This window comes from Patagioenas fasciata, chromosome 5, assembly GCF_037038585.1.
Source record: "Patagioenas fasciata isolate bPatFas1 chromosome 5, bPatFas1.hap1, whole genome shotgun sequence".
Classification (NCBI taxonomy): Eukaryota; Metazoa; Chordata; class Aves; order Columbiformes; family Columbidae; genus Patagioenas; species Patagioenas fasciata.
This window is the reverse complement of record NC_092524.1, coordinates 53,285,707-53,297,985: the sequence shown is the minus strand read 5'-3', so window position 1 is coordinate 53,297,985 and position 12,279 is coordinate 53,285,707. Positions and strand designations below refer to the sequence as shown.

Here is a 12,279-nt window from a genome sequence, read left to right as displayed (position 1 = left end):
CTTGTTCTTGCATACAACAACCCCACAGTTCACACCATGTGTCTGAGGGTGTTGTCCAGTCTCTTCTTGAACACTGTCAGGCTTGGGGCTGTGACACCTCCCTGGGGAGCCTGTTCCAGTGATCCACCACCCTCTGGGTGAAGAACCTTTTCCTAAACCTCCCCTGGCACATCTTCCTGCCATTACCTCGGGTTGTCATTGGTCACCAGAGAGAAGAGTTTGGTGCCTGCCCCTCCTTCTCTGCTTGTGAGGAAGGTGTAGACCACAATTAGGTCTCCCCTCAGTGTCCTCTTCTCCAGGCTGAATAAACCAAGTGACTTTAGCTGCTCCTCATATGGCTTCCTCTCCAAACCCTTCACCAACGTTGTAGCCCTCTTCTGGACACTCTCCAGTAGCTTTATGTCCTTTCTGTTCTGTGGCACCCAGACCTGCACACAGTGCTCCAGGTGAGGCCTCACCAGTGCAGAGCAGAGCGGGACAATCACCTCCCAGCCCAGCTGGCACTGCTGTGCTGGATGCACCCAGGACACGGGTGGCCTCTTGGCTGCCAGGGCACACTGTTGAATCATGTTCAACATGAACCCCCAGACGGCAAGTCGAACATGAGCTTGTAACAAGGGGCAGTTTTGTGATGCTAAAATTACATTGCATGTGGATTTTCAATGCACACATTGCGTGTTAAGTTTTGTAACTGTTTATGATCATAATCCTTGATTTTAACTTTTTTTTTTTTTTAATAAGATGTGATGTTTCTATCATGTCTTTCTGCATACCATGTTTGAAAGTTGATTTTATCTTAGACAGGCTGGGGTTTGTTTAAAAAAAAAACTCAACAAAATAGTGAACTGAGAAAATTACTGACAAGTTGGATGTATTGAGTTTTTGAGGCCTTTTATTGTAACTTTAAAAAAATCTACATTATTTTCCTCATCTACCTAGCTCTTTATCTGATAATGCATTTGCAGCTGCTATAATAGCTTATTGGCCTTCAGCAGTTCATCAGTGAACCAGGCAAGTAGTATTTCCACTGTTCTTCTGTCTCCCTGCTCTTATCATAAAAAGCAAAATGAGTCCATTTTTGATTTTCATGTGCTTGTAATGTTTTCTTCTAGCTGTTTTTGCAAGGGAAACTTACAGTTCTGAGGGGTATTATTTTTAGCTAAATAAGGTCTGCACTGCATCCTATAAATTTAGAATCAGAATCATAGAATCATTTTGCTTGGAAGAGACCCTCAAGATCATCAATTCCAAATATAACCCAACTCTAGCACTAACCCATGTCCTTAAGAACCTCGTCTGTGTCTTTTAAACACCTCCAGGAACAGTGACTCACCCGCTTCCCTGGGCAGCCCGTTCCAATGCCTGACAACCCTTTCTCTGAATATTTTTTTCTTAATATCCAATCTGAACCTCTCCTGGTGCAATGTGAGACCATTTCTTCTTGTCCTGTCACTTACTGCTTGGGAGTAGAGACCAACACCCCCCATTTAGAAGCTCATTAACAAAATTCATGTAATAGGCCCACTAGGAAAAATTAATATCTGGTAGAACTCAAAATCTCTGTAGTTGAGTCTTTTTTTGCAGGTCAACAAATGGCAATTCTTAAACACAGTCAGTGTCTCTGATGCTTTCTTGTGTGTTAGGTTGGCCACATTTCTTCTCATACTCACCATTTCTTCCAGTTATCTGTTTCCTCCTCTGCAGAGTTTTGAGAGTTCAGAGCTGAGAGTTCAGCCTCCCTTCTGAAGAAGGTGAAAGTACAAATAGACTCACGGTCGAAGTTCCCATTATATTTTTTCCATTTTGAAATAAATGTCCTTGCTTTTGGGAACATCTCCCACCTACAGTCTCTGTTTTTCTAAGAGAAAATGAAATTGTTCCTCTTTATATCAAACAAAAGTAAAAATCTCAAGCAGTGCTTCAGTTGAGATTGAGAGCTGTTTATTTTCCAGGGGAGGTGGAGAAGTAGTCAGATGGTTAAACCTTAAGAAAACCTCCAGCTCTCTTGAGCAGAACTTTTTTTTTTTTTCTTTTCAGTTATTGCAAAACTTGTTTAGCACTTCATGGTAGAGCTCTGGGTTGGTGAGACATACAATGGGTGATAATTATGCCTTTAATTTTTTAAAAGTTAGTTCCATGGGAAAAAATGTGAATGTTAGCTTCGTATTTGCCTAAAAGCAAATTAAAAAGTGACCTCTTTTCCTCCTCTAAATGGCTGTTTTTATCATGTTTTCAAAATCAGAAATTAGTTAAGTACTTTTCCATTTCTGTCCCATGTTTATTTTTCTAGATGTGTGTTTTCCATTGACTGTTTAGTTAATCATTATGACAGGTTAATTTGCAAAGAGAGAAAGCCCATTTGCAGAAAAAGATAACCTTTGCAGTGAAAGGCTACACTACAATTATGGCTTTATACAGTTGCTTATTGTATCGTGTTGTTCAGATTCAGAATGACGATATTTTATTAATAAATAATGATGCATTTGCTAACTGAAGGTTTTACTTGGAGGCTGTATAAAGCCACATTTAGAAATTATCACCCATTTGAATGTTTTCCTTTTTGAACATGTTTACATTTAGCTAATGAAAAATAACCTTAATACTTTGAACTGCAAGGGGGGGATAACTATGCCAAAATATGATTTTGACATTTCAATATATATCAAAATGTAATTCTGGCTTATTGAAGAAGGTATTAATTGCAATTATTGGTTTTATTGTGCCATCACCATAGACCAAATTTTAAAGGCATCGTCTTTATCCAGGCTACAGATAGACATGTGATGACATACTGAAAGTTGTGGAGTAAGGATTCAGGTCCTGTTGAACTGAATGGCGATCAAACATCTTGTATTACATGCATTTGAAAATTTCATTATGCATCTTTCTGTGCCCAAAAGACTCTGAACATGGTGTGGGGGTTGCTGTTTGATTGTTTGGTTTCTTTTTTTGTGTTTTTGGTTTTTAAAAAAGGCCTCACGGATGTGAAGATTTCAGAATCTATTAATTTTGTCATACTAGTTTTCTTTCATAAAGAAGCTGGTTACCTACCATAATTTTGCTTTTTAATTTTTGTAGTCATTAGCTGGACATTTTTCTCTGCTTGTTTCTTCAATGTAACACAAGGACTCAAGAGAAAGTTGTTCTTGCAACAGAAGCATCAAGTACTCATATTATTTAGGGATGAACATGTTAACACTCTCTGTCTTCTCAGTGCAGTCGAGGGAGAACCTGGTGCTGGAACAGGAGCGGTGGAAGCTCCCTGGGAGCTCCAGACAAGTCTCTTTCTCACACACACTAGAGCATGCAAGGACTTGGTCTTAACGCTGGTTTGCACCCTGCTACTGCGAGTAGAAGGTGGTTCCAAAATCTCAGTAATGTTTTCACCTTTTTTTTTTTTTTTTTTTTTTTTTTGGTAAACTGACAGCCAGCTCATACACACGTATTCTTGTGTCAACATTATTCTCTAGCTAAAGTAGTTTTTCTATATTCTCTTCTCTCTACTGTCTTTATAGCAAGTAAATTCATCTTGTCTCAGCTTTTGATTTGGTACGTTAAACAAATGAAGTCTGTTAGTCTCCTCTTGTAAATTCAGATTTTAATTGATTGTTTCAATAGTCAATAGTTTCTGTTTGTGTCTCAGTTTGAATGACCTTCATTGAACAGAGGAGACCACACAAGGTGCCGGAGGAGGCCCTGCTGTAGCTGTGTACAGCACAGCTGCTGAAGTCTCTGTTGTCTTTCTCTCTACTGGAAACCTCTCCCGATGTCACTGGGGTTTTCCTCTTTCACACTGGCACATTTTCACACTGTCATCCTGTGGTTGTGTGACATATCCAAGTCCTTCTCCCAGGCTGCTTGACTGACAGGCTTCCACCATGCTGCAGAACTTGTGTTACAGTTGTGTTATTTTCCACTTCGTTATACTGACTTTTGCCATATTTCTGTTACCCTGGTTCTCATGATCAGCCTGTTGCTTTCAGTATCTTCACTTTTCTTTAGTTAATTGTGTCATCACTCTGGTAATTCTTGCAATGTAACAGTAGTTATATACTAAACATGATTAGTCTCAAGGCAGTATCCAAAATACAGAAGTTGTAATCCCCATTCCTTAGCGCATGCAAGATAAGTATCAATGAAGGTTATTCAGGCAAATGTTTAGGGTGGTGCATTAAGATATTTCTGTCTATTGATACTCAATAGCTGTTTTTCTGGGCTGTATTTGTGTAGGTAACCAGGAGATATTGAGTAATAAATAACACGTTACTTCTGTTTTGACAACAGTGCTAAGGGCCTTCAGTCAGGGGTTGGACCTTGTTTGGCTGAGCATTATAAAAACAATCCTTGGAGAGATGCTTTGGCAAAATAAACAAAGGACAGCAGTTTTATATGGGGGGTTATATCAAATGAAGTATAAGGGTGATAATGGAGGGAAGAAACATGTGAAATCATTGACTAACTAGAGGGAGACTTTGTGACTCCGGACTGGATGAGGAAAAAATTGTCAAGATTTTGAAAATAACCTGTGGCACAGAAGAAAGCTGGAAGCACTTTTCCCCCCTTTTATTAATTTCTGCAGGGTTTTGTTCTGTTGCGGTATGTAGGCTCTGCAGAACCTCGATTCCAGGGACTGTGGTACCTCCCTGTCACAGGCAGCACACAGTAATACTCTTTGTTTTTTAGAAAGCCAACCCTTAACATTGGAAGAGTCCATATTACTCCCAGCTCTGAGCCCTGACAGTGGCCTGAGCACTGTAAAGGGCTGGTGACCTTTCTTTGAGCAGAGCACCTGAACTCCACACATCTGTGAGTACTGGTGGTTGTTCAAAGTGACTGGTATAAATATCAACGAATTGGAGACATGAAGCACTGCTTTCATTTCTTGTGATAATGGCACAAAAGAAGTCTCTTTTTTTCTTCAGAGATTCCTATTACTCTCTGCCTGTGCCATTTCTGATTAGAGTTTTGTCTTGGAGTTTTCTGAGTCACAAAATCAACCTCTACAATAGAGAACTGGCTAACAGAAAAAGTAAGATTTGCTTAGAGAGGTTACAACATAAAGATACCATGAACAGACAGAAGCTGGAAGCCTTAACACACTTACAGGAGATCAATGGTTTGCCCAAACCAAAACCCAACCAACTGAACAACAAAAACAACCCCAACAAACCAAAACAACCCCAGAAGAACCTCAAAATTCTTAGCAAACCAAACATGGGGAAAATTAACAAACAAAATTTGTACTGAGCTGCAAAATGAAGCAACCCACACACGTTAGAGGCTTTTATAACTGCTGGAAAGAAATGTCGTATGTTTATTGGTCTTTCATGTGAAAGCAGTAGTGAAAGAGATGCAATAGCAGGAAAGACCCTGCTTTCTCCTAGCAGGATGCCAGCAGTTGTCTGAAACACCTCTGTCAAGTACTGCAGCATTTTAAAATGTACGAAGAACAAATAGATTGTCTTAGATTTGTGTAATTCCTTAGGAATTTACTGTTTTCATAATCTGCTGTATAATGGGTGTTTCCCTACTAATATTTCCTATTATTTACTCAAGTGATTATATAGCACTGTTCCTAATTGATTCAGGTTCCAAAATCCTTAACATATGTATTTTTTTAAAAGCTTATATGCCTGTTTATAAAGAAGATGTAGGGAGAAGGCATTCTGTTTAGGTTTTAAACTAACATGCCGGCTTTGAAGGTGTGAGCCATATGTCAGTTGGGTACCCCACTGTGTTTCTGTAGATCTGATGTGTTGATCAAACCCATCTCCAACCATAAAGCAAGAGACCTCACATTAATCTGCAGATCAATGTTGTCTGTACATCTGCTGCTAAATAGACAAAGGCCAGAACTACTAAACTACTAGCTCTGAGATTTTGTTTCCAGTTAGGAAGCAAAGAAAAATATGCAGTGAAGGACTAGGATAATTTGTATTGATTTCTGGGAGATCTTAGAGGAGTTTCATTTTGCAGGTTTTTTGGGGGTTTTGGTTTTAGTGGTTTGCTGTTGGGTTTGTTTGGTTGTTGTTTATTTTTTGTGTGGGGGTTTTTTTTTCTTGTTGTTTGGTTTTATGTTTTGGTTTTTGTTTGTTTTCCTGGAGTGTTTAGCACAGGGAGCAAGCATGTGCTGACAGCTGTTAGACTGGAGGTCGGTTTTCTGGGTAGGGCGATGGTGTGAGGTCACCCGGGGTTGTTGCTGTGTGACAGGCATGTCTGCTCCTTCTCCTCCGGTCTCTAGTGTGATGCTTTAATAGAGCAAAGTCAGGCAAGGACTGCAAGCAATTTCCAATGTTTTGTGCCTTGAAATTTTCATAAACTCATTGGGAGGGAGATTTACAAACTAGGCACGCACGTTATATGGCATCTGTCCATCATTCTGAGGGAGTTAGTTTAGTGACTCAGAGGACATCATGTCTTCCTTCTCTAGATCACTTGTTTGAGCTCAGCCCACCAAGTGTCGCTGTCCTTTTGATGCTCTGCATGAAGTAAGTCTAATTTTCTCTCCCTTGATTCTTTTGGAAGCAAAGCTCATCGTCTCAGTGCTGATACCCAAGGCAGGTGTCTTCATACCATCCCAGCCTGAGACACCAGTGACTGACGGGCTTTCAGGAGACTCTCCCTCTAACCAGCTGTGGCTTCAGAAGCATAAGGGAACAGGATGCCACCTGATTGCCCGCACAAGAGTGGTTCCTTCGGTAGTGCTCAATCACTTATATTCTTAGAAAAGTATAACATCAGGCAAACAGCCAGTATTCACTCTTGTTCTATCACCTGGAAAATCTCAGCCACACATTTATCCATATAGAAGAGGGCAGATGTCACACAAAGTGTTTGTGTTCCCATTAACAGGCATATATCTGCAAAATTTGGTTGTTTCCTTTGTTCTTGAAAAGAACAGCTTGTATCCTTAGCAAGCAGAGAAAATAGTCTGTCACATTTGGGGAAAAAATATTACCAATATTCAAAGAAGTCATGTGTTTAGTATAAAATACACAAATCTGCACAGAAAATAAAAAGAGGAAGAATTTTGGAAATAGTTTAGAGAATCTTGTCTCAAAAAAATAAGAACACTTTAATTTTACTAAGGTCAAGTACATGCCTGCAAACCATCTTCATATATTCCACTTCCTTGCTTCATTTTTTGTAGCTTCACATTTGATACCTACCAGTCACTGACAATCGCTTTCCTGCAGGGAAAAAGTACGGGCCCTGAGAGGTGTGTGATTTTTGGGTTGTAAGTACTGTTCACTCTGGAAATGCTGACTCACTTGACAGCTCAAAAAAATCCAGAAGCAGAAAAGCCCTCTGGCATCTTTATGTGAGAACATCTGCTAGCCTGGTAGAAATTAGCATTATTTTTTTACTTGCCAATACTATACAGTGCCCTTTACATTCTTTTCAGAGCATAATCTCCTTTGTTGCTCCACAGGACGGAATTTGCAGTCTCTCCATGCTGAAGGTCAGCCTGGTGGATATGTAGGAGTTGCATGGAATTTCAGTACTTTGTAATCATCAATGCTTAGGTTGGTAAGGATTTATGGGACAGATGTTACAGAGAGAAATAAAAGAAATCATGGTCCAATGTGCAGGAGCTGGGAGGGGAGAAGTCATAAGGAACCTGTAATCATGTAATCAGGATGCCTGTCTGAAAAACAAAGATTTGTGTTCCCTATACATTTTGCAATACAGAATTACAAGGTAAAAATGCATAACTTCATTAGGATTATTATAATCCCAGCTCTTTTACTTGGTCATTCCGCAACTTTTCTGGCACAGTAACATAGCTGAATATGATGGATGGAGAATTCCACAGCCTCACTCAGCCCATATCCTACTGGCTTTGGACATCCTCTTGGATCGTGTGGTGTTGAACTGGATCCCATCCTGCAGAGGAATACGAAGAATCTGTGTCTGGGAAACTACTGAGGAGGTTGTCTGCCTGCTGGACCTTTGCACACCACTGGTGCAATGTCAGCCCCAGCACACGTCCTGTTTCACGGGACGAATCAAGTCCTGTGGCTGTTGCCCATGGGGCTGAACTTGGTTCTGTTAGAGCCACCCCTGAGAGCCGCTGGTGCTGTGTGTGTGATCTCACATGTGATCAGACGTGAGCTGCGTGCTGAAATGCACAGGCGGGATATGAACACCCCTTAGTAGGACTTTAGACAGAGGAGCTTGCTGCAAAAGCTCAGGTACTTACTGAGTTTTGGTGGTTGGAGGTTTTGTTGTTCAGTTCATTTTTTTTTTATTTCAGTGTCTTTATTTCCTTTACAAAGCCATTTTTGACTCCTTGTTGGTGTGGAATAAACTGCCTCAGTCCTGCTTCAGGTCATTTCTCTTTGAACCCAAGAGCTACCTACACTTACTTCACTATGCAACATATCGTTTGAGCTTCACGGAAGTCCTGCTGGTCAACCTCAACCATTTTTCCTTTGTTTTCCTGCAGGCTCTGATACTTCACCAGCTCGGGCGCTATAGCTTGGCGGAGAAGATTCTCAGAGATGCCGTCCAGGTGAACTCCACAGCCCATGAGGTCTGGAATGGCCTGGGAGAGGTGCTGCAGGCTCAAGGCAATGATGATGCTGCAACTGAATGCTTCCTGATGGCACTGGAGTTGGAAGCCAGCAGTCCCGTGGTCCCTTTTACCATCATTCCCAGAGTCCTTTGAGAGGGCATCTTGATCAGCCTATTTTGGTCTGACTTCTGGGTGCGGAAACCCAGTGTATCAGGCTGCCTGGTAACTGGTTAGTATGGAAAACTTTAGAGCTACAGGTAACAAACTCCTGTCTTTTGCAGGAAAGTGGCCAAACTGGTGATGTGATGCAATATATTAATGTTAGAGTGAGAGGACAAAATGGCCAGCCAGAACCAAATCACTCATATCGCCTGCAGTTTTGCCCTTGTAGTTTTAAAACATCGTTATATTGTTCATGGATGATGTGCCATATTCTGTTCGTGATACTTGAGTCTTACATAAAATTATAATGGAATCAACTACCAGACATAGAATAATATATTCCCGTTAAAATTCAGTGGCAGAGCAGACTATTTTTAACACGGCTGTTAATAAAACCGTTCTCTTCCTGCCTCTCAACCTCTTTTGGCCCAAAGTCAAAATGTGAATTTTTCTGTTTCCATCTCTATTTTAGTCCAGGCCAGAAAATCACTTGAGTTCTTGTTTTCAGTTGTTAATAACTGTAATGTGTGGCTAACTGTTATCTCTATTTAGAGCAAAGGCTGAGTACAAGAATATTTATATTTTACCAGTGTATGCCTGTTACAAAAAATATATTAGTTATTTAAGTTTAACTTTTTTATGTGAATTCAGAGTTTATTTATCAATGGAAATATGTAAAAAGAAGCCTCAAATGGAATATTTACCGACATTCCTTATACATGACCCACACTTGGCTAAATGGGAAGATTATGTTAATAATAAAATGATTTTTAAATGGAACCTTTCCTGTGTCCTGGTTAGGAACCCATGGTTATATAGATGTCTTGTGATCACGATTGTGATGCGGGGCTCATGTCTGCCCTCAAAGATGAGCAACACCAAAATGAAATACCATGAGGCCAATCTAGAGAAAACAAACTGTTATACTCTTTGGTGGTGGTGGTATCTTAAATTTCAGGTTTCCTTAACTCTACACTACTTCTCCTCCTTTATTCCTTTCACTCCAGCTCTCGGTGAAGCCAGTTTACTGTGCCTCTGAAAAATAGTGGACATTTATGTGTACCTTGATAGTGCTTGGGAAAAGCATGTTAAATATTTACAAACTATTCTCCAGTTTCTTTTACCTGCTTTTGTAGTTCTTGTGGATGGAGTGATGCACTTCACTTATAAGAGAGAAGCAGCAATATGTTTCTTGATAACAAAGGTTGATAGTAAATGTGACAGTGGTTTAAGAAGATTTGATGGCAAGGTACACTAGATTATTTACTGCATATGGGACAGGGTAGGAGAAGACTGTCAGCAAGACCTTCCAGTTGAGGCACAAGGTTCAGAAAGGACCCCCTGGCTTTCTAAACAGCTTCTCAGAGATAAGTGCAGGTACAACTGGATCCAGATTTAGCCTCAGACTTGGTCAAGGGTTTGTGTCTAAAGAATTGCATATGTACAGTCAACCCCTTATATCACAGTATCACAGTATGTTTGGGATTGAAAGGGACCTCAAAACATCATCCAGTCCAATCCCCCTGCTGGAGCAGGAACGCCTAGGTGAGGTCGCATAGGAACGTGTCCAGGCGGGTTTTGAATGTCTCCAGAGTAGGAGACTCCACAACCTCCCTGGGCAGCCTGTTCCAGTGCTCTGTCACCCTCACTGAGAAGAAGTTCATTCTCAAATTTAAGTGGAACCTCTTGTGTTCCAGCTTGATCCCATTACCCCTTGTCCTATCAGTGGCTGTCACTGAGAAGAGCCTGGCTCCATCCTCGTGGCACTCACCCTTTATATATTTATAAACATTAATGAGGTCACCCCTCAGTATTCTCCAAGCTAAAGAGCCCCAGCTCCCTCAGCCTTTCCTCACACGGGAGATGCTCCACTCCCTTCATCATCTTCGTTGCCTTGCACTGGACTCTCTCCAGCAGTTCCCTGTCCTTCTTGAACTAAGGGGCCCAGAACTGGACACAATATTCCAGGTGCAGTCTCAGCAGGGCAGAGTAGAGGGGAAGGAGAATCTCTCTGGACCTACTGACCACCCCCCTTTTAATACACCCCAGGATGCCATTGGCCTTCTTGGCCACAAGGGCACAGTGCTGGCTCATGGTCATCCTGCTGTCCACCAGGACCCCCAGGTCCCTTTCCCCTACACTGCTCTCTAATAGGTCATTCCCCAACTTATATTGGGCTGTTCCTACCCAGATGCAAGACTCTACACTTGCCCTTGTTATATTTCATTAAATTTTTCCCCGCCCAACTCTCCAGCCTGTCCAGGTCTCTCTGGATGGCAGCACAGCCTTCTGGCGTGTCAGCCACTCCTCCCAGCTTGGTGTCATCAGCAGACTTACTGATAGTACACTCTATTCCCTCGTCCAAATCGTTAATGAATATATTGAATAATATTGGCCCCAGTACTGACCCCTGAGGCACTCCACTAGATACTGGCCTCCAACTGGACTCCGCACCATTAACCACCACTCTCTGGCTTCTCTTCTTAAGCCAGTTTGCAACCCACCTCACTACCCTATTGTCTAGACCACACTTCCTCAGCTTAGCTGGGAGGATGCTGTGGGAGACTCTGTCAAAGGCTTGACTGAAGTCAAGGTAGACCACATCCACTGCTCTGCCATCATTCATCTTGTTACATTCTCATAAAAGGCTGAGATTGGTCAAGCATGACCTACCCTTGGTAAAACCATGCTGACTGCCCCTAGTAACCCTCTTATCCTTGATATGCCTTGAGATGGCACCAAGGACAAGGTGTTCCATTACTTTCCCAGGGACAGAGGTGAGGCTGACTGGTCTATAATTACCCGGGTCCTCCTTCTTGCCCTTTTTGAAGACTGGAGTGACATTTGCTTTCCTCCAATCCTCGGGCACCTCTCCCGTTTCCCAAGACTTGGCAAAGGTGATGGAGAGCTGTCTAGCAATGACTTCAGCCAGCTCCCTCAGCACCCACGGGTGCATCCCATCTGGACCCATGGATTTATGGATGTCCAGACTATTTAATTGCTCCCTAACCCAGTCCTCATTGACTAAAGCAAACTCCTCCATTGACCTGGCTTCACCCCTGGTCTCAGGGGTACAGGGCTCCCCAGGACAGCCTCCAGCAGAGTAGACAGAGACAAAGAAGGCATTCAGTAATTCTGCCTTCTCTGTATCTTCTGCCACCAGGGCACCCACCCCATTCATCAGTGGGCCTACATTGCCTCTGGTATTAGTTTTATCTGCTATGTATTTGAAAAAGTTCTTCTTGCTGTCCTTGACCCCTCTCACCAGCTGTAATTCTAAGGAGGCCTTGGCTATCCTTAGATATGATTTAGCTGAGGTTACAACATTTCATTGCACTTGTTCTCCATTCACTTGCTAAGTATCTGATGTGATAAGGATTCTCACAACCTCGAGGAGTAACCATGAAGGGCGTACCTGCCCAAGGGGAGAACCCAGCGTGCAGCTTGCTGCTGTGCAGGAGAGCTCAAAGGGCTCTGGGCTGTCCACTATGGAGTAAGATGATTGACTTACAGTCCTATTTGCATGACAACCCCAGATGCCAGTTTCTTCTGAGTTGGGCTTGAGTCAGGCATGGACCAGCACTGTGTCCAGGTGGGCA

General features: G+C 42.0%; 1 protein-coding gene across 4 annotated transcripts in view; it reads left to right on the top strand.

Moving 5' to 3' along the window:
* TTC7B (tetratricopeptide repeat domain 7B) overlaps window positions 1-9,460 on the top strand; it is a 145,473-nt gene extending 136,013 nt beyond the window's left edge. For all 4 annotated transcript variants that reach the window (XM_065839842.2, XM_065839840.2, XM_071809553.1 and 1 more), the window contains one exon: window positions 8,450-9,460. In XM_065839842.2, coding sequence (XP_065695914.1) covers window positions 8,450-8,671 — 222 coding nt within the window. In that variant the 3' untranslated portion in view covers window positions 8,672-9,460. The remainder of the gene's footprint in view (window positions 1-8,449) is intronic.
* Window positions 9,461-12,279: the final 2,819 nt, after the last annotated feature.